General features: G+C 38.4%; 1 protein-coding gene across 2 annotated transcripts; it reads left to right on the forward strand.

Moving 5' to 3' along the window:
- The first annotated feature begins 2131 nt into the window (after positions 1-2131).
- Positions 2132-13108, forward strand: LOC147325797 (uncharacterized). Of its 2 annotated transcripts, XM_086302521.1 has the most exons (6): positions 2132-2214; positions 5775-5826; positions 9675-10717; positions 11594-11749; positions 11984-12079; positions 12212-13108. In XM_086302521.1, the coding sequence occupies exons 3-6, from the start codon at positions 9683-9685 to the stop codon at positions 12527-12529; spliced, it is 1605 nt and encodes a 534-aa protein (XP_086158647.1). In that variant the 5' UTR covers positions 2132-2214; positions 5775-5826; positions 9675-9682; the 3' UTR covers positions 12530-13108. The 2 variants fall into 2 exon arrangements, with proteins under 2 accessions (XP_086158647.1, XP_086158648.1); XM_086302522.1 differs by lacking the exon at positions 2132-2214 and having other exon boundaries at positions 5287-5826.
- Positions 13109-23312: the final 10204 nt, after the last annotated feature.

Raw genomic sequence — 23312 nt, forward strand, 5'->3', positions numbered from 1 at the left:
GGCAGACTTCTTACTGTCTAAGCTATCTCACTCGAGGCTTCCACCAGCCCTTGGCACAGAGGGAGATCTGCTTTAAAACAGAACTATTAAATGAGATGCTTATTTTGTCTTCCGGCATCCTAGGGAGGCACGCCACCGCATGCTGCTCCCCAGCTGCGCAACTCAGTTATGCCTTTCTTTTGCAACACGAGGAGTAGCTGTTTACATTTTGACATCTAGTATAGATTGACACAAGTTATGGGATTTAAAAGTTGCACAGAGGGCGTTAAGAGGTTTAGCGGTAGTTGCTGGTATATATGAGGCTGGAAGTGACATGAATATTTAGAAATGTGTCTGTGAGCATCCATTTGGAAAAGGCATGGGTGGATGCATCCAGATCCTAATGAAGGATTTTTCTTGTGAAACAGAGCAAGACTGTGGCTTTGTGGAAATCAAGGACCTAGTTCCTAGAATGAACTGCTTGTTCAGCAAAGATATAAGAACGGAGGTAAATTTTTTAAAAGGTTGCTATCTTGGAAGACTGAAATACAAATTAGGAAATGTTAAGCTCACCCTCACATTTTGAAACTGTCTCATCTGGCTTTTAGCTGGGAATGTTGCATACCAGTTGAATTTCTTGTCTGTGCTAAGAGTCCTAATGTGTAACCCATTCTCTGACAAGATGAAAATATCTTGATAGTCACAGCATAAGGAAGTAGCTAACTCAATATTGATCAAAATTAGAAGCTGTGTAAGAATGTGACTAGACAGTGACTATGTGCAGCAAAGTTTAACATATGCTGATATTTCATTTAAAATCATACCCATCACCAAATGAGAACAATGAGGCTACATGCCAATCATGATGAACTCACTGTGTTATAACTGACACCACAGGCTCATTTTTATCTGCCAGTCTGACCCAGTTTTTGAACCATCTCTGGCACTCACTTATAAATGTTTGATTACGCCTGCAGAAAATTTACATTGTTCTTATACTGTCAGATATGTAAAGGCATGTTTTGCACTGACAAGCTGAATGGGCTTGCAAGAAAGGCAGAAGAGATGCAAAACTACAAAACAACACATCATCACAGCTTAATACTTCGAGCAAACCAATTCTGCCTGCAAAGACAATAGACATCCCATGCTGCACACATTTCTCTGGGCCTCCATTGCTTTGTTTCTTTTGTTGTGCAGGTTATTGCATGCAAAATCAATAACTGCTTTCAGACACTGTTCATTAAACTGGGTTTCTTCACAGCTCAGTGAGAAACAAAGTCATCTTTTTATTTTGTATTCATTTGAGGGTGAGATATCACAGTGCCTCAATTGCCAAAAACCATCCTATATATTTTATTCATATAATTAAGTTTTAAACCCAACTAAATCTCATATTGAAATAGTTGTAAGGTAATGTATTACAGACTGCTTGCTCCAAACCTGTCTTTTACAGAAGCTCATTAAATAGATGCAGTGGAAACATGTTTGGGGTTATTAGATAGGTAGTTGTTTTTGACAGTTTTGACAGTGCTGCTTTTTGATGTGCTGTTGATGTGCTTCTCCATCAGCAGGATGCCAGGATAGTCATGAGTGTCTGTGTGTGTGGAAACTAGATGGAGTGCTCTGTACTGTAGCTCCTAGACCGAGCATTTCAAAGGCTGACAGCCATCATTTTGCTTAAACTGTGAGACAACTCAGTGCTCATGTGAGCACAAAGTTGAGTTACATGTATGCGATGAAGCAAGTTGTCCAAAGACTATATATAGCCAGTAGTTGTGGCTCTTGCATATGAGCCATCGATCCATAGTTTACAGTCACGTGACCAACTCACTACCTTGGCAGGTCGGTCACATGTTGTAGAGAATCGCTGACCTAATACTGCTGCCAGGAGGAAAGCTTTCAAAGTACACTGAAAAAAGTGATATTGGCTCCTTTTAGATATAGCATATTTTATTTTGGTATATCTTTTTAATTCAAATGAGTAATTCCTGTCTACATATATAATTCGAGTAACTCCAGAATACATTCCCTGCGTTTTAATCCAATTAATTTTAGTTAATTAAATGTAGCTCAAAATGCTTAAGTATGTTTTTCATAGCCTCCTGCTGGGCTATTTTGCGCATGCGTTAGGACAGGCCACCATTTTGCGTGCGGACTGAAAGCGGACGTTTTGTGTGCTGCAAGCGGGCTCAAGTTAATCACACAACTTCGTGTAAAGGTGGACTAGCTTTGGTAAGTAAACCTTTTCCGGTCGTTTTTGTTTTATTTTTTTACCTCAGTCAAAGCATGTTGACTCTTTAAGACGTGTGCACATGGAGAAAGAAGTCTAAGTAGTTGTACACCTCTGAACTTTGTCGTGATTTGACTTAAGCTAGCTATGTGCTCTATTAGCTACTGCTCTATTAAAAGAGTAATTTAAAACTGCTACGTTAAATTGTCATGTTTTTAGCTTAGTTCTGGTGGCACACTTTGTACTAACAAATTATGTAACGAGGCAATTTCTCTGTAGTTAGCTGTAAAGTTCACTGTACAGTCGCCTGCAGTTTTAAATTGAGAAATCGTCCCTCCCGCCACAACATTGGCATTAATAGTCGGGCGGGGGAGGGGGCTTCTGAACGCACCTGCACAGTCAGGGGTGCAGTAGGAAATAAGTAGGATTGGCGTTGCACAACGTCTTTTGTGCAGAAACAAATAATGGTTGAAAACTGTGGAGGAGAATAACTCAGTGGTTGCCAATAATGTGAGCTCAAAAGGCACTGAGAGTGAGGTTTGTCAGGACTGAAATTAACTCAGAAAAGAAGTTGCTTCACTTGATAGAGCTGTTGAGTGTGAGACCTGTCAGCGGTCTGGTTTAGCATTTGAAACATCGCTACGTGCTTCCAAAACGCTGCATTTAATCTCAGAGAAAACTAACACAGAGAAGTAAAGCAAGTGTGTAAGTTCATCTCTGTATGTTTGCATAGTATTTCCATGCTGAGCTTAACAACCGATGTATGGAGCCACAGCTGGACTGGCTGTCAGAGTTTTGTATTGAGGGGGAAAGGAAGCGATTTGTTTCGTACTTCAGCTAGAATGAAAAAAGACACAAAGCTGGAGTTATTCGGTGTCTTCATGCTGAACAGCTAAAACTTCTTCCCTCATTCTCCCCCCTCCCTCTCCTGTTGCTACTTCAATCATGAAACTGATCGATTATCAGCTGATCGGCTTTTCTGTCGCTAGTCCTGCCTCTCTTGTTTGTTAATCGCCCAGTTTGCGCTAGAAAGTGGAAAACGGCAGATAAACAACAGCAGCACGTTTAAGCTTGATAAGCTGTTGCTAGAATTTTTTTAATATTACTTTCTAGTATCCGCTTGTGTTTTCTGAAGGCACAGCCGTAATAGCTGCTGGTCATGATATCAGTTTGTATATGTGGTGAGAAGGAAACATGAAGGTGAAACCAGGAGATGTTTTTACTGAATCATTAGAGCTGAACAGGTAATGAAAAAACAGGTTTACCTTTTAGGTGACATGAATGAGTTGAAAGGAAGTTATGAACTGTTTCTGAGAGACAAATAACACCAGGATCCTTTTCTAAGTAGCTGGCAGCTGGTAACTGTGCAGGGGCGGGTCTAGCAAAGTGTTGTTGAGACCGAGGCCCTGTACAGGCTCTTGGTAAATGCATTGAGGAAATTAATGACTGGTTGTGCCACAATTTTCTCCAACTAAACAAAAACAAAACTGAAGTAATAGTCTTTGGCGCCAAAGAAAAACGATTACAGGTCACCAGAGAACTTCAATCTATACATCTAAAAACCACAAACCAGGCGAGAAATTTGGGTGTAGTGATGGATGCAGACCTAAACTTAGAAAAACACATTAAGACAATAACAAAATCAGCTTACTATCACCTCAAGAATATATCAAGGATAAAAGATCTGATGTCTCAACAGGATCTGGAAAAACTAGTCCATGCATTCATTTTTAGTAGGCTTGATTACTGTAACAGCATCTTTACAGGTCTACCTAAAAAATCAGTCAGACAACTACAGCTCATTCAGAACTCTGCTGCTCGAGTCCTCACTAAGACCAAAAAAGTGGACCACATCAGTCCAGCTCTGAGGTCCTTACACTGGCTGCCTGTCCGTCAGAGGATAGACTTTAAAGTTCTGATGCTGGCCTATAAAGCTCTGAATGGTTTAGGACCAAAATACATCAGTGACCTCCTGACCCAGTATGAACCTTCCAGATCCCTCAGGTCATCTGGATCCGGTCTTTTATCAGTTCCCAGAGTCAGAACCAGACACGGAGAAGCTGCATTCAGCTTTTATGCTCCTTATATCTGGAACAAACTCCCAGAAAGCCTCAGATCAGCTGAAACACTCAGTTTATTTAAATCCAGGTTGAAGACTCACCTATTCTCAGCTGCATTTGAATAAAGCACCAAATCCACACTTTTAAGCTTAAATTTCAAAACTTACACTAACTACTGATCTTATCTATTTCTGATTTTATCTGTTTTGATTTTATATACTGTTTTGTTTGTTTGTTAAGCTTAAATTTCAAAACTTACATTAACTACTGATTTTATCTACTGTTCTGATTTTATCTGTTTTGATTTTATATACTGTTGTTTGTTTGTTAGTTAAGTGGGTTTAGAGCTCTGGGTAGCTCCCCAACTGGGTCTAGACTGGGTCTAGAGAGTATTTTAAATTCAGGGAATTTAAAATAGAAAGTAGCTCGTCCACAGAAGGACTGGTAGCTCCCCTTACGATAAGGGTTCAGATCGCGCGAACAGGTGTGAAATGTGTGTGTTTAGTTAGTTTGTTTGTTTGCTTGTTTTAATCAGTTTTAAATCATGCTTTTTATTTGTTTTTGTTTCTAATGTCTCTGTAAAGCACTTTGAATCACCTTGTTGTTGAATTGTGCTATACAAATAAATTTGCCTTGCCTTGCCTTGTCAGGGGGCCAGGTAGGGCATTAACAAGGAAAGGGGGGCATAAATAATTTTCTTTCTTATTCTCATTTAAAATGTCTAGCTTTTAATAAATAATTATCTAAATCTTACAAGCAAAGTGGTGATCTGGTTAAATGTATAGAAATCCATTATTGTATGTAGTAAATATTAAGTCTAATATATACCCTAGTAATAGTAGTTCATATAGCACTTTTTCCTTTGGGAAGGTACCATCTGTGCTGTCTGCAACTGTATTGAAGAAAAATGTTGAATCTAATTATTGTAGGAAAATAATTGTTTCTGTGCATTAAAGTAGATTACGTCAATTAAGCATTATGAGGCAGAGGGTGGGGGGTGGTTTCCTAATATTTTTGCTGGGAGTTGGCAGCCCTATTAGTTAGGTTGTTTAATATTTCTATGTACTGTTTAGAATACCTGAATAAGGAGGATGGTGTAAGTTTTTTAGGTTGATCAGTATTGCTGAAGTATAAAATATTTTGGGTGCAGTGTATTTTTTGCATACAGGTATAACAGAATAGTTTTAATGTTTTTTTTTTTTTTTTTAAACTGAGTATGAACTTATACAAAATGCAGCAAAATATTTATTTAAAAAACCCAGTTTTATTTATTATAAAATACACTATATCGGATTCACATCGGCATCGGCAGATAATCAAAGTTATGATATCGGTATCGGACATAAAAAAAGTGGTATCGTGCCATCTGTAGTTTTTACAGAGGCACAAGTAAGATTTGTTTTTTTACAAGGGAGTATCATGAAGTAGCTTGGAAATGGTAATTGTTTGTCTTTCTAAAGTCCTCATTTTAATTTTTTGTATTTGTGTTCCTTTTCTGGCAGATTTTCTTCCCCTTATGTGTTATTGTTTATTCAAGGAAACTGTGTTATTTTGGTAAGTACATGCAAATTCTTTACATATTTATCACGACAGTATTGCATTGACAAGTTTGTCTATCTCATCTTAAGGGTTCTTGTGATTATTAATATTGATATTAATTAATATCAATTATTACATATGATTAATATAGTTTAAGAAAAGATGCCTCTATATTTTGTACAGTTTTTTTTTTTATATAAAGACTAGGGCGTAGAACACTGATTCCATGTGTTGCCAACAGTTCCCATCCTTTAGAGAAAATTATTTAAAGTTGAACATGAAAGTTGCTGGCTGTAACATTAGTTTTTATTTTTTCCTTTTATTTGATTGTTCAATTGGCACTGTTATGGTATTGCTTTCTAACCTGATCAGATTTTAGGTGCACTCTAGATCAGTGTTTCCCAACCCTGTTCCTCAAAGACCTCTGTTCTGCATTTTTTTAGATGCCTCCTTGCATCGCCACACTGATTTGAACTAATGTTTAGCCTAATTTCTTCAAGTTGTGCACAAGTCTGTCACTGACACAGTTAATGTGTCAGGGTGCACTGAAGCAGAGAAACATCAAAAATATGCAGGATGGGCATCCTCAAGGAACAGAGTTGGGAAAAGAATGCTCTAGATAATACAGCCTACAAGCATACTTCTAAGATGCATCCATTCTTGTAGGTTAACCACGGCTAAAGTTTTCTTTGTGTAAAGTACTAAGTGTGTTTTTTGTTTTTGTTTCAAATTTTCTCTCTTTGTTGTATGTCCAGTTTATGTGGAAGTGTAAAGACTGCAGTGCAGAAGTTTCTAGACGATCAGAACTTCTTAAGCACTATAGACTGAAACATAGTCATTTTGGGCGTGGCCATCACATTAAGTGCCTATATCCTGAGTGTCCATGTCTTTTAAAGACTTGGAATTCACTTCTGACACACTTGTCAAGGAATCATAGCAATACCCCAGAGCACTCTGACAAATTTACAACTTTTTCCTGTCAGTTATGTTGCTGTAGTGAATTAGGAACAGAGCGTGAATATTTTGTGCACATTAGCCGTCATTTAAAAAACAATGAGACAGTAACATGTATGTTTAAAGGTTGTGACTACAAATCAAATATTTACAGTACCTTTAAGTCACACAAAAGTCGCAAGCACAGTTTACACTCGCTGGTAGACTTCAAAGAGGATATTGTCAGAGGATCTTTTGCAACTGAAACTGCAGAGCATGATGCTTCAAATGCTGAGGAATTGTGGGGTGACGAACAGCCTGTTGATTTAGAGACATCAAATGATCATGAAGACGTAGTTCAGCTAAAGCTTGCGGCAGTGTTATTAAAACTAGAAAATATTTTTCACGTTCCAAGTGCTGCAGTTGATGAACTTTTGGAGGAACTTCAGTATTTGTTGGGCACAGCATCTTTGTGTACGGCAGCAAAAGTTATCCAAGACACATTGAACAGTCACAGCTTGCAAATAGACCAGTCAGTCATTGAAGAACTTGCATCTGCACTGTGTACATCTAATCCTGTGTATAAATCGGTAGGTAAAGGTTGTCCCCTAGCAACATCCTTTAAGCGCAAAAATTTCTACAAGGAAAATTTTAAAGTTGTAGAGCCTGTAGAGTATGTGTTGGATGAAAAAAATAAAAGAACATTTCAGTATGTTCCAGTTTTAAAGGTTTTACAGCAGCTTTTCAGTGATTGCCACCTTCTTGCTAAGGTTTTGGATGGTAGTCGCATAACAGAACAAAGTGGGGAAGAAGTGATTTACAGGTCTTTTAGGGAGGGGTTGTTTTTCAAAGAAAACAGTTTTTTATCAGCAGGTGAATTGCGAGTTTTACTGAATTTGTATATTGACGATTTTGAGATTTGCAATCCACTTGGCACTTCCCGTAAAAAGCACAAAATCTGTGCCATATATTGGACTCTTAGCAATTTACCACCTGCTTGCCATTCATCACTGACTTCCATTTATCTGGCTTTACTCTGCAAGTCTGAAGATGTAAAGACATATGGATATGAAAAGATTCTAGAGCCCTTGTTGAGTGATCTTGTTACTTTGGAAAGTCAAGGGATTTTTATTGCACATCTTGGAGAATTTGTCAGGGGCACAATACAGTGTGTCATAGCAGATAATTTAGGAGCACACAGTATTTCTAGATTTATTGAGTTTTTCTGGTGAATACTTTTGCAGATTTTGTGAGGCCAAAAGATCTGATATTCAAGAAACAGAGGTTAGTTCAGGTGTGTTTACTCTGAGAAGCAAAGAGACACATGAAATGCATGTAAGTTCTGCACAGAGTAATGCAAAACCATGTCACGGTGTTAAAAGACGGTGTGTTTTCTCTGCACATCTCTCCCATTTCAGTGTTTGCAGTGGATATCCTCCAGATATTGCACATGACATATTTGAGGGCATATTACCAGTTGAGTTGGCATACTGCCTGAATATCTTAATTTTGAAAAAATATTTTACACTTGACAGCCTCAATGAGTCCATTCTGACATTTCCCTACAAATGGGCAGACAAGAGTAATCGCCCTCATGCTATTCCCAGGACTTTCATGCAGAACAAAAGCATTGGAGGAAATGCTCATGAAAATTGGAGTCTCTTACGATTCCTTCCATTGTTGGTAGGACACTTGGTACCTCCAGATGAAACAGCTTGGCAGGTAATTTTGGACCTAAAGGACATTGTTGAACTAGTTGTTGCACCAGTACACACAGAACAATCAATTGCTTTCCTTGAGTCTAGAGTCTCTGACCACAGATGTAGGTTGAAAGAGCTGTTTCCAGGACTGAAGCTGTTACCAAAACATCATTTTGTGGAGCATTATCCACAGATGATTAAATTCTTTGGGCCACTTGTTGGCATGTGGACCATGAGGTTCGAGGCAAAGCACAGTTTTTTCAAACAGGTTGTTCGTCACACACGGTGCTTTAAAAATGTGCTACTGTCACTGGCAGTGAAACATCAGTTCATGATGGCATACCACTTGGAGTCTGTCACAACTGTAAGGCCGAGCCTAACTGTCTCAGCTGTTTCTACTGTCTCTGTTGACATTCTGCATCATGATGTACAGCGAGACTTGAAGATTAAATTCCCTGATATTACCCATATTCAGCTCACAAAGAATGCTTCTGTGAATGGAACAAACTACAGGCCTGGCATGATTGTAGTTTATGGCTCCTCTGCTGGATTGCCTGAATTTGCAGAAGTTGTCCAAATGGTTGTTGTGGAGGAAAACCTGAGCTTCATTGTCAAAGAGATGGGTGCCTGGTATAGGGAGCATTTTAGAGGTTTTGAACTTTTTCCCACATCACACATCTCCCTCGTTGATCTTGGTGCCTTGGTAGACCAGTACCCCTTGGCAGATTACAGGATTGGAGGCCGGCGAATGGTCATACTTAAAAGATTCATTCATATAGAAGGTAGTAAATGTTGTCTTCAGTTGCATGTGTTCAGTTGCAGTTATCTTCATGGCAACAGGAGGGGTACCACAAATGTTTAGCTTATTTTTAATAAGGATTGGATACTTCCCACAAGGGTAATATTTTTTTTTCCATTACATTTCAGTTCTTTTGGCCAAACATGCCTCATGTTGTCATGTGTCTTAAAAAAACATCATTGATGATGCTCAAAACATTTTGATAAAGGATGAATTGCAACACATACCACTAAAAGCAAAGTGACACTTTTTGAGGATTCTGGCTGACGTATGCAAAAAAACCCAGTATGAAGCTATAGAATAAAATTAAATAAACTGCTTTTTACCCGTAAAACCTGTGTTGCAGTTCTGCACTCTTGTGCTCCCTAATAAAATTATTCAATGCAAAGTATTTTAACCTTTTTTTTTCTCCTAATGTCTTTAAAAATCAGATTGAAGAATGGCAGAGCAGCTGAAGCTGAGAGTCATCGTGGCAGATGATGATTTTAGGAGACTTGACGTTCCATCTGGGATGCCAAGAACTTTGACTGATCTTCAGAGCACAATTTGCCAAGCATTTGGAATTGAAAGAGACTTTCGTATTCAATTCATGGATCCTGACTTCAATAATGAGTTTATGAACATAACATCAATGCAAGACATTCAAGACCGAAGTACAATCAAACTTGTGTACATGGCAAATCTGGATACAAGTGCATCTTTGTTAAAGCAGTATCCCACATGCAGTCTTGACTCCTCTGCAAGTCCAGAAAGTATTCAAAGAAACTCCAGTCTCTCATCGTCTTCATCCAACTCAGACAGCACCATAATTCTACCACAGTCAGACAGTGAGCTGAGATCATGTGCATGGCCTCGCGAGTTTACTATTCCTCGATTTTCATTCAATGTAGAGGTGCAACTTCAGCGTGGAAATGAGACCTTCAGAGAAACTGGAACTCGGCTCAAGATTACTCCAGGTGTTAAATCTGACATCTTAGAGATGCTAGCTGAGGCGATTTTTCAGTTTACTGCTTATCCTCAAAATTACCAAATAGATGAAGTTGCAGGGGCACTGATCAAAAAATTCCCTTGTCTGCGAGAGCCATCTGCCACAGGTTACTATGGCTGGATGATTAGCCTGAAATATAAGATGGCTAATTACAGGACAAAGATGCGCAACATTGGCTGTCCTGAAGTGACTATAAATGCTTTGAAAAACAAATCCAGTGATGATTGCCTCCCAGCCAAAAATGTTAAGAAACCTAAAAAGGCTGAGGTCAATTTTTGTCCATTACACCCAGCTGGCGAAACGGATGGCAGTCTAGAAAACATCTGGGTTGAGCTTTTGACCGACATCAGACGAAGAAACGGTGCCTCAGATGTAAGACAGAAGATGTCAAGAACATTTTCCTACCGTAGACAAGAGGTGGTGCAGGGAAGTCCAACTGCTGGGGAGTTTAAAGCTAGGTGGCCTGCACTTTTCCAGATTAATGAGGTAAAGGCATGCTTTTTTTTGCTGAGTGTTCTTTTCAGTAATTCCTTATGTTATACATTAATTAATCTGGGCCACTTGGATTAAGACTATCCCTAATATAGGTATAAAGAGGCTGGCATTTATAGTGATTGACCTGTGTACCGTACAGAGTATTTATTTGAGCAGCACTTAAAATACAAGTTGTGTATGAAAAACATAAGTGACTTAAAGTGTAGAAACATGAATAAAATAAATTTTTGATTTTTCTTATAAATAAAAAAATATTTGATTGTTTAAGTAAGTTTGCACTACATATAGGGCCCAAACTATTTTATAGTGAGTTTGATTATTGAAATGATTGATTAATCATCTCAATAATTAATAGAGTGAAATCAGATTATCAATTGTGAATTAACCTAAAACCTTTCATTTAGCTATTCGTTTTTAGTTAGCCTCAGATTGTTAAAAGCATGTGCTAAACAAATGTAAATTAAAAATGTGATGAACAAACTTTGTTGCTCATAAGATAAAAAAATAAATGGGTCAAGTTAAAACCCCTAAGACCTCTCACCACCAAGAGGTGCTGACCTCACAGGTGAGACACTCCCACCAGCGGACAAAGAGCACAGGAAAATGTGTTGCCAACCACCTGAAACAGACAAATATCTGCTTTTTAAAACCCTTTAAACCCGCTAAATGGACTGATGCCATTAATTTCGTCTTTGATTAACAGTAGTAACATCCTTCATGCACTGTATACTAACCCATATGCTAATCATGCTTTATGAAGTGATGGCAATTACATTGTAGCATTTAATGAAGAAATAACAAAATAATCATACCAATGATTAAGCACCAGTCTGCTTTTTTTTTCTTTTCTCTGTGTGTGTGATACAGGTAAATGCTGAATTCCAGCGTATTACAACACTTCAACTGGAGACGACCTTCGCGGCACAGTTAGACAGAATTACACCTCAGCTGATGACAGTTTTCCAGAAGAAGGGCGGTGTTTCTGGGCAGAAACTTGCCCACCACTTGCAGATCATGCAAGAGGTAAATCTGAATATTGCAAATTCTATTTGGATTTCTTTTGTCTTAAGTGGCAGGTCACTGGTGAGTCAAATAAGCCATTTTAGGTGACCGGCCAAGCAATCTAAATTTTGAAATTTTCATATATAAATTTTATTTACTATGTTTGAACTGACTTATGATAAAATTTACTTATTGCGAATGTCAGACATTGTTCTTTTTTCCAAATTGGTTTAATCAGCAACTCTCTTTAAACAGGCTGAAAGTGATGTTAAAGTGAAAAGGGAAGCAGTTCTCAGGGCACTTTGCCTCTACCTTGGTGAAGAGGACGGAAGCCTTATTCGGGAGTACTTGGTAAGTCATTGTTAGCAAGTCATCTATACACACACTTCTTAGATAGATATTTACACACACACACAAACGACTAGATTGGAATTTAATTGTAGAGTTAATTGTTTTTCTTTTACCTTTTTATTAAATGTTTAGGACATTGAAGGAGATGACATCCAGAGAGGCCTAAAGAAGCACACCATGGGCATTTATGTCATCAACAAGGAGGATGGACAAAATGGACATTATGATGACATTGGAATATTTGTTGAAGGGGAGATAGTCATGGACAACATTGGATCTCCGGCCCAAGCTTGTGCATTGATGCTTGGAGTAATCTATGCACTAAACCTAGCCTACCCCAAGGAATTGAGGCACTATTATGAATTCATTCAGAAAGTGTTGATGGGATTGGATGGGGAAAAGCTCTCCCCCAAAGTCCTTGGGCTGAAGAACAAAATTGCTACTGGATAGGAAGATTTCTAAAACCACACATCCATTTACATTTTGTTATGTAAATTACCAATGACTGGTGCTCTTGTGAATAGGAGTGAAATATTTGTATAACCATCATTCGTTCTCACGTTCTGTGTTATGTTTTGATTGAACATTTTCACTTTCAATAATGAATGTTTCACGTTTGGTACATTTGAGTAGCTTGAAGAGCAACTTTGTAATTATTCAGTTTACCGAAGCAATTTTTCTTTATTCCGGTCCTTGATAGCTGCTGCCCTATAATCAGTGTTAACTCACCTGATTTAAAAAAAATAAATAAATAAATAATAATTGCATGATTACCACACTGCAGCACACTGGTAACACTTTAGGACTATTGTTTTGAAGCAAGTATGTTAGGTCAGAAAACATGTAAAACATTCAGAATCCTCAAGGAAGGACTAGAATGGAAAGCAGTAAGGAAAACACAAGTTTAGTTTTAAGTCTAATTACCTTATTAAAATGCAATTTCTAAATATGGATCGCAGAACAGCAAGTCTGAAACTTTGGTTAGTTTGTGGATGCATCAGTTTGTAATTGTGATACTTTATACCGCTGGCAGTGTTTTATTCTTTGTACCTCTGGCCTTGTGTCCTCTCCCTTGTTCCTGTTGTGGAACGGCTGTGTGCAGGCAGGAGAAGGACCCAAAGTGCAGACTCCGGAGACAGAAAGTAACTCAAAACAGCTTTAATGCTGAACTCAAAAAGTAACAAAACTGAGAATCCAAAATAAACTTACACGGACAGACAGAACACACATACAGCAAGATGAGGGTAGATCGCGACACTGACAAACTGAAACACAGGGCTTAAATACATAGAGGGAGCAATCAGGGAATGGGCAACAGGAGGGAGACACAGCTGGTAAACTGAACACACTGAGATAAGACAGAGACTTTCAAAGTAAAACAGGAAACACATAACACAGACTGAACAAAAGACACAGACTCACATGCAGGCACTACAACAGAGGGAACAGAGACGTGGGACCAGGGCAGACACAGACACTGACTGGACACGGGGATATAGCGGACAGGGGAGACAGCAACTAAGGATTACACAGAGTCAAACCATAAGACATAACTCTAGCAAAGAAACCAAAGACTAGAAATGATAAATAATATAATAAACCCAAAAACCCTGGGTCAACGACCCAGGCATCCTAACAGTTCCCACTGGATCGTACACCGGCAATCCATCAACTAATCCCCTCCCCCCCTAGCAACATATAAAGACTGGTGTACTTTCTGTCAAGTTGTAAACTTCTACTATCCCATTCTAGTTCATGTATGTCTTTAATTTTGTCTTTGATTTGGAGCACTTACAGTGGTCTCTCTCCACAGCCAGCCACATTTTCTTCAAACAGTTCTCTCTGGGAACTAACTTCTGGGATTCTCACCTTCCTGCTGACTCACTATCGCTTCATGCCATTCATCCCCAGACTTCTTACTGGTCTAACCTGACTCTGTACAGTCTGTTGTTTTCTTTTTACAAAAACAAAAGAACAACAAACAAAACAACTTTGAGCCGTGTTTCCTGAATCTGTAGTCTTCATTATGCTTGAGGCCACAAGTTCTGGCAGAATTTGTCTTCACACAATAATAAGATACAGGTTCAATTTCAGGATCTCAGTTTAACTTTAAAAAGTATTTTGTATTTATCCGTCCTACAAAACAAAAACAGGGCCAATTATATGCATTTCTACCAATCTAAATGTAAAGAATTTTCACAATCACCAACAATTTTGGGTTAATAATGAACCAAAAAGATGGTGGCTGCAAGTAACCAGAGTCAAGATTTTTGTTTTTCTCTTATGCTACCATAATAAAGTCAAATTTAAAACAGACACTCATTTTGCAGAAAATAAATAAAGTACCGTGCTGGAGAAGTTTAAAAAAAAAAAAATGTATCCAGCTATGTTGCATGATGATGAAAGATGCTGAAATAGTTTGTGTATTGTGCTGCTATATATAAACAAGGTGCACTCATCTTTTCTAAGTTGGCAGGATTTAAATCCCATAAACTTCAGTGAGGCTGTTACTATGGAAACTGAATAACATGCACTTACACAAACATCTATGTGCACACAAGCTGACAGGTTTATTTGCTTTATGGGAACATAGCTCATGTTGTGATTTCAAGTAAGTCACAATGATTGATCATAAAGACAATGATTCACAACATTGCAAAGCTTAGAAGAAAATCCAAGTTTCATTTTCAGGTATAAATCCTTCATATGAATTAGGTAGTTGAACATCTATTACTCAGTATTAAATCTGTAGTTTGTTCATGGACCTTGTGAACACTTGTCAAGACCAACCTACTTATGACATTCAAAGCTTAAGTATGCAACCATTCTTGCTTATGCAAGATATTACCATGTGCAGTTCACTGCTAAACCGAGCATAGATTACATTTCTCTTTGGAAATGTAAATATATTATGTAAATTAGGCTCCTGAAATCACTCCAGCAGGTCTTATGATGATCTCTTAGTGGTGTGCCACCCACAAATACTAGTTGTGTTCACTCGGGCAAGCAGAAAACAGTATTGATTGGAATTTAACCAGCTGATGTCTTAAAATTGTTAGTTTGGGAATCCTCAGAGAGAGAGAGAGAGAGAGAGAAAAACCACAGGAAAGAAAACGATTTTGGATAACATATATGGTAAATTGTATGCCTTGAGAAATTTGACAGTTGAAATTTTAAAATATTTTGGGTTGTTTTTTTGTTCTATTGGCTTCTTTTGTTGTTGTTGTTGTTTGGAGGGGGTTAATGATGTACTGTTTCCAACAAGTTTAACACAACACGTATAACTGTTGGGGTGTACATCTTATACAATTTTAATGATGGCAAAGAATAATGAAGCATTTGTTAGAGTGGGTATCCGTTATGCTGTATGTGCTTCATAAATGTTTCATGATAACAGCAAAGCTTTGAGAAAGTAATAAACACAGCACTCATTTAAAAGTAAAATATTAATGTCTTTAGCTTTGCTATCTCTCATTACTTTTGTTTTTTTCCTACACACAAAAACAGATGGCAATCACATTTCCATAACACATGGCAATGTTGAGGTAATTTGAAGTCTTAATTACACCTTCAAAACAAATTAAGGTTCTCATCTGCATTGGCTATGCTCCGGATTGAGAGGTGAACATTAAAATAATATATATATAATTATTTAAAATGCAACTGCACTCTTCCCAGATCTTCACCTGTCTCCACCAATTCCTTTCTGAAGAATTGTAAAGTACTTCTATAGTTATCCATATTGGCTATTTGGTGATAATTCCTAAATTAAACAACAAAATAAATCATTCATTTAATAAATGTAACAACAAAACACTCACTACACCTAGAAATGGACTGAAAAAACTCTTGACAAGGATGAATGCAAACAGGTGAGAAGCTTTAAAACATAACCTGTTTGAGAAGAAAGAAGAGAGTTTTTTCATTTTGGTACATTTTAATTGATATTTACTTTTAGATTTCACTAGAAACTTGCCTTGCTTGCTCTGATGAAATGCCACTGCTATGTTTTGTGCATTTGTATACTTCTATAATTTGTACATTTCTTGCTTGTCGAGCATATTTTGAGAGTTCTCAGTGTAAGTACTAAACTTACATTCACCAATGTAGCAGAGGAAAATTAATCTTAGCATACATAACTTGAAGTGTTTTCTCAGCTGTCCTGATCTAAGATGTATTACTTGTCAAATATAGGGTGCATACTCATCACTACTTTATGCTAGGCTCCGGGTCTGCCAGCAGCCTCCCTGTAGGGACTTACCATATTTCCACTGTTTGGTCACTCATTCCATGTTGATACTTCAATATTTACACTGACATTTAAAAATGTAATACATTTGTGATTCTTATATCAGGAAACAATATCATTGTCACTGTAAGTGTCCTAACATATAATTCAGTGCTAATTGGAGAGTTGCTTTTGAAAGCATCCAAAAAATAGAACATGTATACACCTCATAATTCTTACTGTAGAAAATGCAGAATGCAAAAACATCTAGCTGCTCCCTTCATCTCTTGTAGCCCACAGCAGATGCTCCTCTGTTGCCTGTGGGTCCAGTGGGGACTTGGGAAGTAGGATCATTCAGCACCATTATTTTTTTCTTCTGCTGTTGTTTTTGCCTACTTTTCAACTTTCTTCAAACCCTTCACAGCTGAGGTAAAGTGTGGAATCATATCCTCATTATTGGCTTGTCTATATGGTACCTCACAGCATCCTGCACCAATCCACACAAGTGATAATTTCACACAAACTGCCAGGGATTTAAAAAAGAAAAAAACAAAACAAAACAAGACACAATTGTGAGAATGATTGGATGATTGGAGCTGGAGGTTTAATCCTTTTGAAACATCTGTTCCTATCAGAACTCCTCCAATAGAGGCAGAAAAATAAGTTGACTACATTTAATTAAAAATGCTTTAACTAAGTTTTTTGTATTTACTCATTTTCTTTAAATCAGGGGTCCCCAATCCCAGTCCACGAGGGCCGGTGTCCCTGCAGGTTTTAGATCTCACCCTGGGTCAACACACTTGAATCACATGATTAGCTCATTACCAGGCCTCTGGAGAACTTCAAGACATGTTGGCTGTATCCCAATTCAGGGTCTGCAGCCTTAAAGGCCGCATTTTAAGGCCGATTATGTCACAGCGACGCGACGAAGGCTGTCCCAATTCGAAGGCTGCTCGAAATGCGGCCCTCAAATGCGTCCTTCATTTCCCTGAATTTTAAGGATGTGGCGGTGTAGACTTCGTGGCCCAACATATCCCAGAATGCATAGCGCGGCGGTGGGTTTGGATAATTTTACCGAAACAAAACGGTGGATGAGGGGCGCCCGAAGAGTAAACTTTAAGTACTGAATATTATGCCACTTGTTTATGTGCAAATGTTTAATAACGAAGAACATTAAAACATTACTGTTGGCCACATGTCGGCAAAGTTATGTGACATTAGTGACGTTTGTACTAACTTAAAGCCTTTACTTTAAAATATACGCCGTTCAATAGCTGACCTTAATCTTACAGAGAATGATCAAAGCTCATGTAGAAACAAACAAACAAATGAACAAAAGATTTTCTCCTTCATTTCTGTCAAACAAAGCTGTATGAAACGTTTCCAGCTGTTAGTATCATGGTTGCTAGGCAACCTGGGCAGCGCGACGGAGGCTAGACCGTCCCATTTCACAAGCCTCGCACTTCCAGCCTTAGTGGTCTTTGAGTACGCGGCCCTTGTGGACCGTTGAGGCTGCGTACTTTAAGGCTGCAGACCCTGAATTGGGATACAGCCATTGAGAAGGTAATTATCCATTTAAATCAGCTGTGATGGATCAAGGACACATCTAAAACCTGCAGGGACACCGGCCGTCGTGGACTGGGATTGGGGACCCCTGCTTTAAATGCACATTTAAACATATTCGTGAAACATTTAAAAGGCTTCTTTTATTTATTTTGACACACACACTTTGCGTTTATTTTCTTCTCCTTTTATTGGAAATACAAGTGCATGTACTTGCATATACTGGTAGAGTATTTAGATATTTGCAAATTTTAGTTCTTCCACAAATGATCAAATGCTCCACAGAGTACCTTTTAAAAGCACCCCGTGTGGTTACCAATGGTGACCCAGTACTGTTTACATGTTGTTATCACACTATTCCACTAAAGAGAGTAAATCACACCAATAGGGATCTTGCATATTTAAAACTTCAATTTTTTGATGAAGAGGGAAGTGTCACAGTCTGGCTGTGTTGTAGGCAGAGAATGGACTCAAACACAGGACTCCAGAGACAAAATGTAACTGACAAAGGCAGCTTTATTGCTGTATTCTCAAAATACAATATGCAATAACTCAATAAACTGGGAAACTCAGAGAAATAGATGGAACGCACACAGCATAATGGAAGGCATGACCACAATGTGTCAGAGAACAGAGAGAAACTGAGGACTTAAATACACACATGAGGCAAGGACAGAGTGGAGACACCTGGGGAACACAGCTGAACAGAATCTAACTAATGAGATGGCAGGAAGCAAAACCGAACACAATGCAGACAAGAGGAGGGACTATCAAAGTAAAACAGTCCGACAAAATAACACTGAGACCGAAACCGAGACTTAAGACGTACAAACTAGATACGGGAAAAAGGTAAACAAACACAGAGACATGACTAACTGCGGTGAGCAAGACTCACTTGACAGAACAGGGAGACCAGACAACCACAGAGACATGAAGGAGGAACAGTCAGGGACCACAAACGGTAACATACAAAACCTAGAAGACTAACTGAAATATAAGCTAACTACATATAGAATATAATAAATGTCAATGGAAACCCTAAAAACATGTTAATTTACAATAGAGCTGAACAAAACATAAGTGATTCTAAAAAATAAGAATCACCAAAACCCAAGAAGAACACAAAGCCCTGGTCCCAAGACCCAGGGACAGGAAGTACTCAGCATGTTTATCAAATCTAAAGAAAATTCATCATTTTGAGTAACACTTGAAATATAAAAATACAAGATTTTTTTAACACCTTTCATTTTAAACCATTTTATGTCCTTTGTACATACAATGTTATACAAATATCGACATCTTGCATAAAGTAAAGAGACGGCAACCTTTGTTACTCCATTGCAAGAACACACAAAGTGAAGGAAAATATGCTCGCACTGGACACAAAGCAATTGCCATCCAATTGATTGGTTCTAAACAAGAACCTTATTACATCGGCAATATGATCAAGTTGCAAAAATGTACTGGAGTTATTCAGTAGTTTCTTTTTAGAATATTTCACCCTTGGGTACAAAACATGCTTTCAAGCCTGTCACAAGAAGATGAACCAAATTAATTCTTCAGCTAAATATTCCCTACAGCAGTGGCGGCAGCAGTGGTGCAGAGACACAATATGCTGACTTCTTTATACAAACAGTGTAATTGAGTGTAGATGCAAGACAATAAATCATTTTTCATGACACTTTCAACAGGTAGCTATCTGGAGTTGTTTAGGAGGAGGCTCTTTCTTTGTGTGTTCTCAGAGGAAGTAAGCCTGTAATGTTTATTTTATTGGCTCCAATTACTTCCAACTTATGCGGCTGTGGCTGTACACTGCTTCACTACATTAATAAGCTTTAGGTGTTAATAGAATTGGGGAAAAAGCCCTTTACTGGTGTTTTCCCCCATGTAATCCACAGATGGAGTAACTGTGTTGGTGGTAGTAATTGCACTGAAAATAGTTGCTTCTAAAGATGTCATTGTAAATCAGTAGCTGCATTTATTATACAATATCAGTACCCAGTTAAAATGACATTGGGATGAATAAATTACTTGCTACTGCTAACTGAAGAATAAAAAAGGACCTTCAAGAAAAATATCAGCAAAGATGAGCAAAGTGTCAAATGACACATGAAAAAGCTTAATGCAGGGGAAAAAAATTGTAGCTCAGAAATTCAGTGACAAGAAAAAAGTCACATTCAAAACTATATGCTTTTCAGTGTCAACACTGTGTGGGTGTATTTTGATCAGTTTTTACTGACAACATAATTTCCTTGGCATCACAACAGCTGTCATAAGTTTCTCATAGAGTGGATCTCTGGCTTGTTCCTCGAAATACTGGTCATCACCCTCACCCACCAAGGCCTTGCAAATTTTAACCTTATGAGAGTTCCACAGACAAAATACAAATACAGAAAATACTCTAAATGACTGTTCAGTTAATTCACCCTTGTATAATAGGCAGTATGGTAAATGGCCTGTATTTGTATAGCACCTTACTAGTCCCTATAAGACCCCAAAGTGCTTTACACAACCAGTCATCCACCCATCCACACACACATTCACACACAGTATCACGGTAACAGTTGTTATTGTTCCCATGTAGGACATGCAAAAATATAATTATTATGAATTTTCAAGCATTTTTTTTTTTATTAAGATGCTAAATTACAGTTATTTACTTGTATTCCTCAACATTATTTTTAGTGGTCAAATGTTGTGCTTGATATTGTGCTTGTTTAAGGTGATTTTCACTCAGATTTGGACATAAAAACATGAATGATGTCATCTTTAGTTTTAAACTTTTAAACTTCATATTTGACAAACATGATTGTGTTCTCTTGCTTTTATGACAGCTGCTACAAAAAATCTTTTCAGCATTGTATTTTTTAGGAAAATGAGAAATATGTGCACCAATTTCTTAAAATGTGCAAAAAAAAATGATTGAAATACAGTAAAAAAAAAAAAAGGCAAAAACAGGTTTTGTACGGTTCTAATGAGTTTGAGAGTCAATATTTTCATGTGATTTGTTTAAGTAGGCTTGTTGAATAGGTTTCAAGTCTTCCTGCAGGGCATTCAACCCAGCAATGTTAGGGTCTGGGATCTATGACTATTCCACTGTGTTTTTTTTCCATACAAGTTTTTCAAGTTGAAAAATGAAGCTGTTGCCAAACAGCTTTCCCGTATTGGTATTGCAAGGTGAATCAAAGTCTAATACTATTATTTTGTGTTCAAAATTCAATCATTTTTGACAAGATCCCCGACACTGTTGGCAGAAATGCAGCCCCAAACCATGACAAAGCCGGGATTCGTTCTTCCTCACTTGCTAACTTGCTCCATATAAAAACAACAATTTGAACCAAAAATTTCAAGTTTGGATTCATCGCGTCCTAAGACATGCCACTTAATTTCAGACCGATCCTTCTGTAATTTAGCATACCTCAGCCTTTTCTCACTCACTGTATTTCCCTTTCTTAAGAATTGCTTCTTGAAAGCCACTCTTCCACTGATGAAACTTCAGAACAACTAAAGGGTCAGATGTAGCTCTCAGATCCTGTTTCAGGTCTTTCCCTCTTTCTAAAATACTTGACTTTGACTTGACTTTTGATCTCTACTTGTCCAGTTTCCTCATATTTTTTTAAGGATACATTGCAATCTGAGGCCATGGTTCTCTGCCGGAAAAGGGTGGAGTGCCCACTCCGGGTCGGGGATGAGTTCCTGCCCAAAGTGGAAGAGTTCAAGTATCGCGGGGTCTTGTTTGCGAGCGATGGGAGCCGGAGATCGACAGACGGATTGGTGCTGCGGACGCTGCACCGGTCCGTCGTGGTGAAGAGAGAGCTGAGTGTAAAAGCGAAGCTCTCAATTTGCTAGTCGATCTACGTCCCTACCCTCACCTATGGCCACGAGCTGTGGGTAATGACCGAAAGAACGAGATCGCGGATACAAGCGGCGGAAATGAGCTTCCTCTGAAGGGTGGCTGGCCTCTCCCTTAGAGATAAGGTGAGAAGTTCAGCCATCCAGGAGGGGCTCAGAGTAGAGCCGCTGCTCCTCCACATCGAAAGGAGCCAACTGAGGTGGTTCGGGCGTCTGACAAGGATGCCTCCTGGGCGCCTCCTGGGTGAGGTGTTCCGGGCACGCTGACCCAGGACACGCTGGAGGGATTATATCTCTCGGCTGGCCTGGGAACGCATTGGTGTTCCCCCGGATAAGCAAGAGGGGGTGGCTGGGAAGAGGGAGGTCTGGGCTTCTCTGCTTAGGCTGCTGCCCCTGCGACCCAGCCCCAGATATAGTGGAAGAACATGGATGGATGGACATTGCACACCATGCCAAGATATTTGATACACAATTTTCTGCTAGTAGCTCAGTGGTGCACAAATACAATTTTTAATGTCTTTCAAACTAAGTCTTTGGCATTTTTAATGGATTCATCTGAAAATGGAGTTTAAAATTGGTTCTTTGCTAATCTGTCATGTGTAGACACAAAACGGATCCATCCTTAAGTTAGATGCCTTCAGAAAGCCTGAAGTGATATTACTCAAGAGCACTTTAAAACATTAAAAAGCATCTGTAACATAAAGAACAGACAGATGGCTCAAGTTTTCCAGCCAAATTTTGGGTTATTTAATGATTAGATGAGTTAAAGTGTAAACTATAGGTCGTTTTCAGTGTTCTGGTACCATCTGGACTATATTGGATTGGTGGTAAACTGTGGTGTCAAGAGTCAAGGGGATCAGTTTGATTTTAACCTAATGATGCTATTTATTTATATATTTGGTCATTAATTAAATTCCACCTTTATAATAAAAATTCTGCTGTTTAGTTATTGAAAGCAACCATGATAGCTCATGTCTCATCTGTTTATAGAATGCAGTTGGTTATAACCTCTACTCTACCGAATCTCACATTACAAATTATTTTGTGACTTATTTCTAAGCGAGTCAACGTCTGTCTCAAAATTGTATATATAATCAGGCAATGCAACACCTGAAAAAGCTATGATGTCATGCTACTTAGGCATGTTAATTAAGATGTAAATGGCATTAAATGATATTATACTCAATGATATCCAGTATTTGAAAAATGCCCCTTCTCTGCCCTTCAGTGCTCTCTCTGTCAAAGACTGTCAAGCAGCTGCAGTTCCATTAGACTCCAACCAAGCCCAGAAGAAGAATGAGCTCTTTTGCTGTGCCCTGACCACAGCCCAGTCAGAGCCACTGAAGTGTCCTATTCATCATTTGCTCAGGGATAGACACACAGTTTTTTTGGAGATTTCCCCACAGAAATACTGGGTCACGTCTGAAAAGTGAATTTCACCAGTATCTGTCTGCTGCTTTGTTTGCCTCCAACCATTATTTGGTTTGTCCCAGTCTGGTGAGCACCTTTTGACACCCCCCAAGCCTCTCAGTTAGTTTGTTTTTGCTCTCCTTACTTTTCTGTCTGGGTCATTTATTGACATTTTCTATA

The sequence above is a fragment of the Aulonocara sp. 'chitande type north' Nkhata Bay genome, linkage group LG7 (assembly GCF_057382095.1).
Source record: "Aulonocara sp. 'chitande type north' Nkhata Bay isolate Kocher_YH1m ecotype deep benthic linkage group LG7, A_spYH_male_GT1.1, whole genome shotgun sequence".
Lineage (NCBI taxonomy): Eukaryota > Metazoa > Chordata > Actinopteri > Cichliformes > Cichlidae > Aulonocara > Aulonocara sp. 'chitande type north' Nkhata Bay.

Coding starts and splice junctions, on each gene's coding strand:
- LOC147325797 (XM_086302521.1), top strand. CDS start 9,683: ATGGCAGAGCAGCTGAAGCTGAGAGTCATCGTGGCAGATGATGATTTT. Junction 10,718..11,593: donor CACTTTTCCAGATTAATGAG/GTAAAGGCATGC, acceptor TGTGTGATACAG/GTAAATGCTGAATTCCAGCG. Junction 11,750..11,983: donor ACTTGCAGATCATGCAAGAG/GTAAATCTGAAT, acceptor CTCTTTAAACAG/GCTGAAAGTGATGTTAAAGT.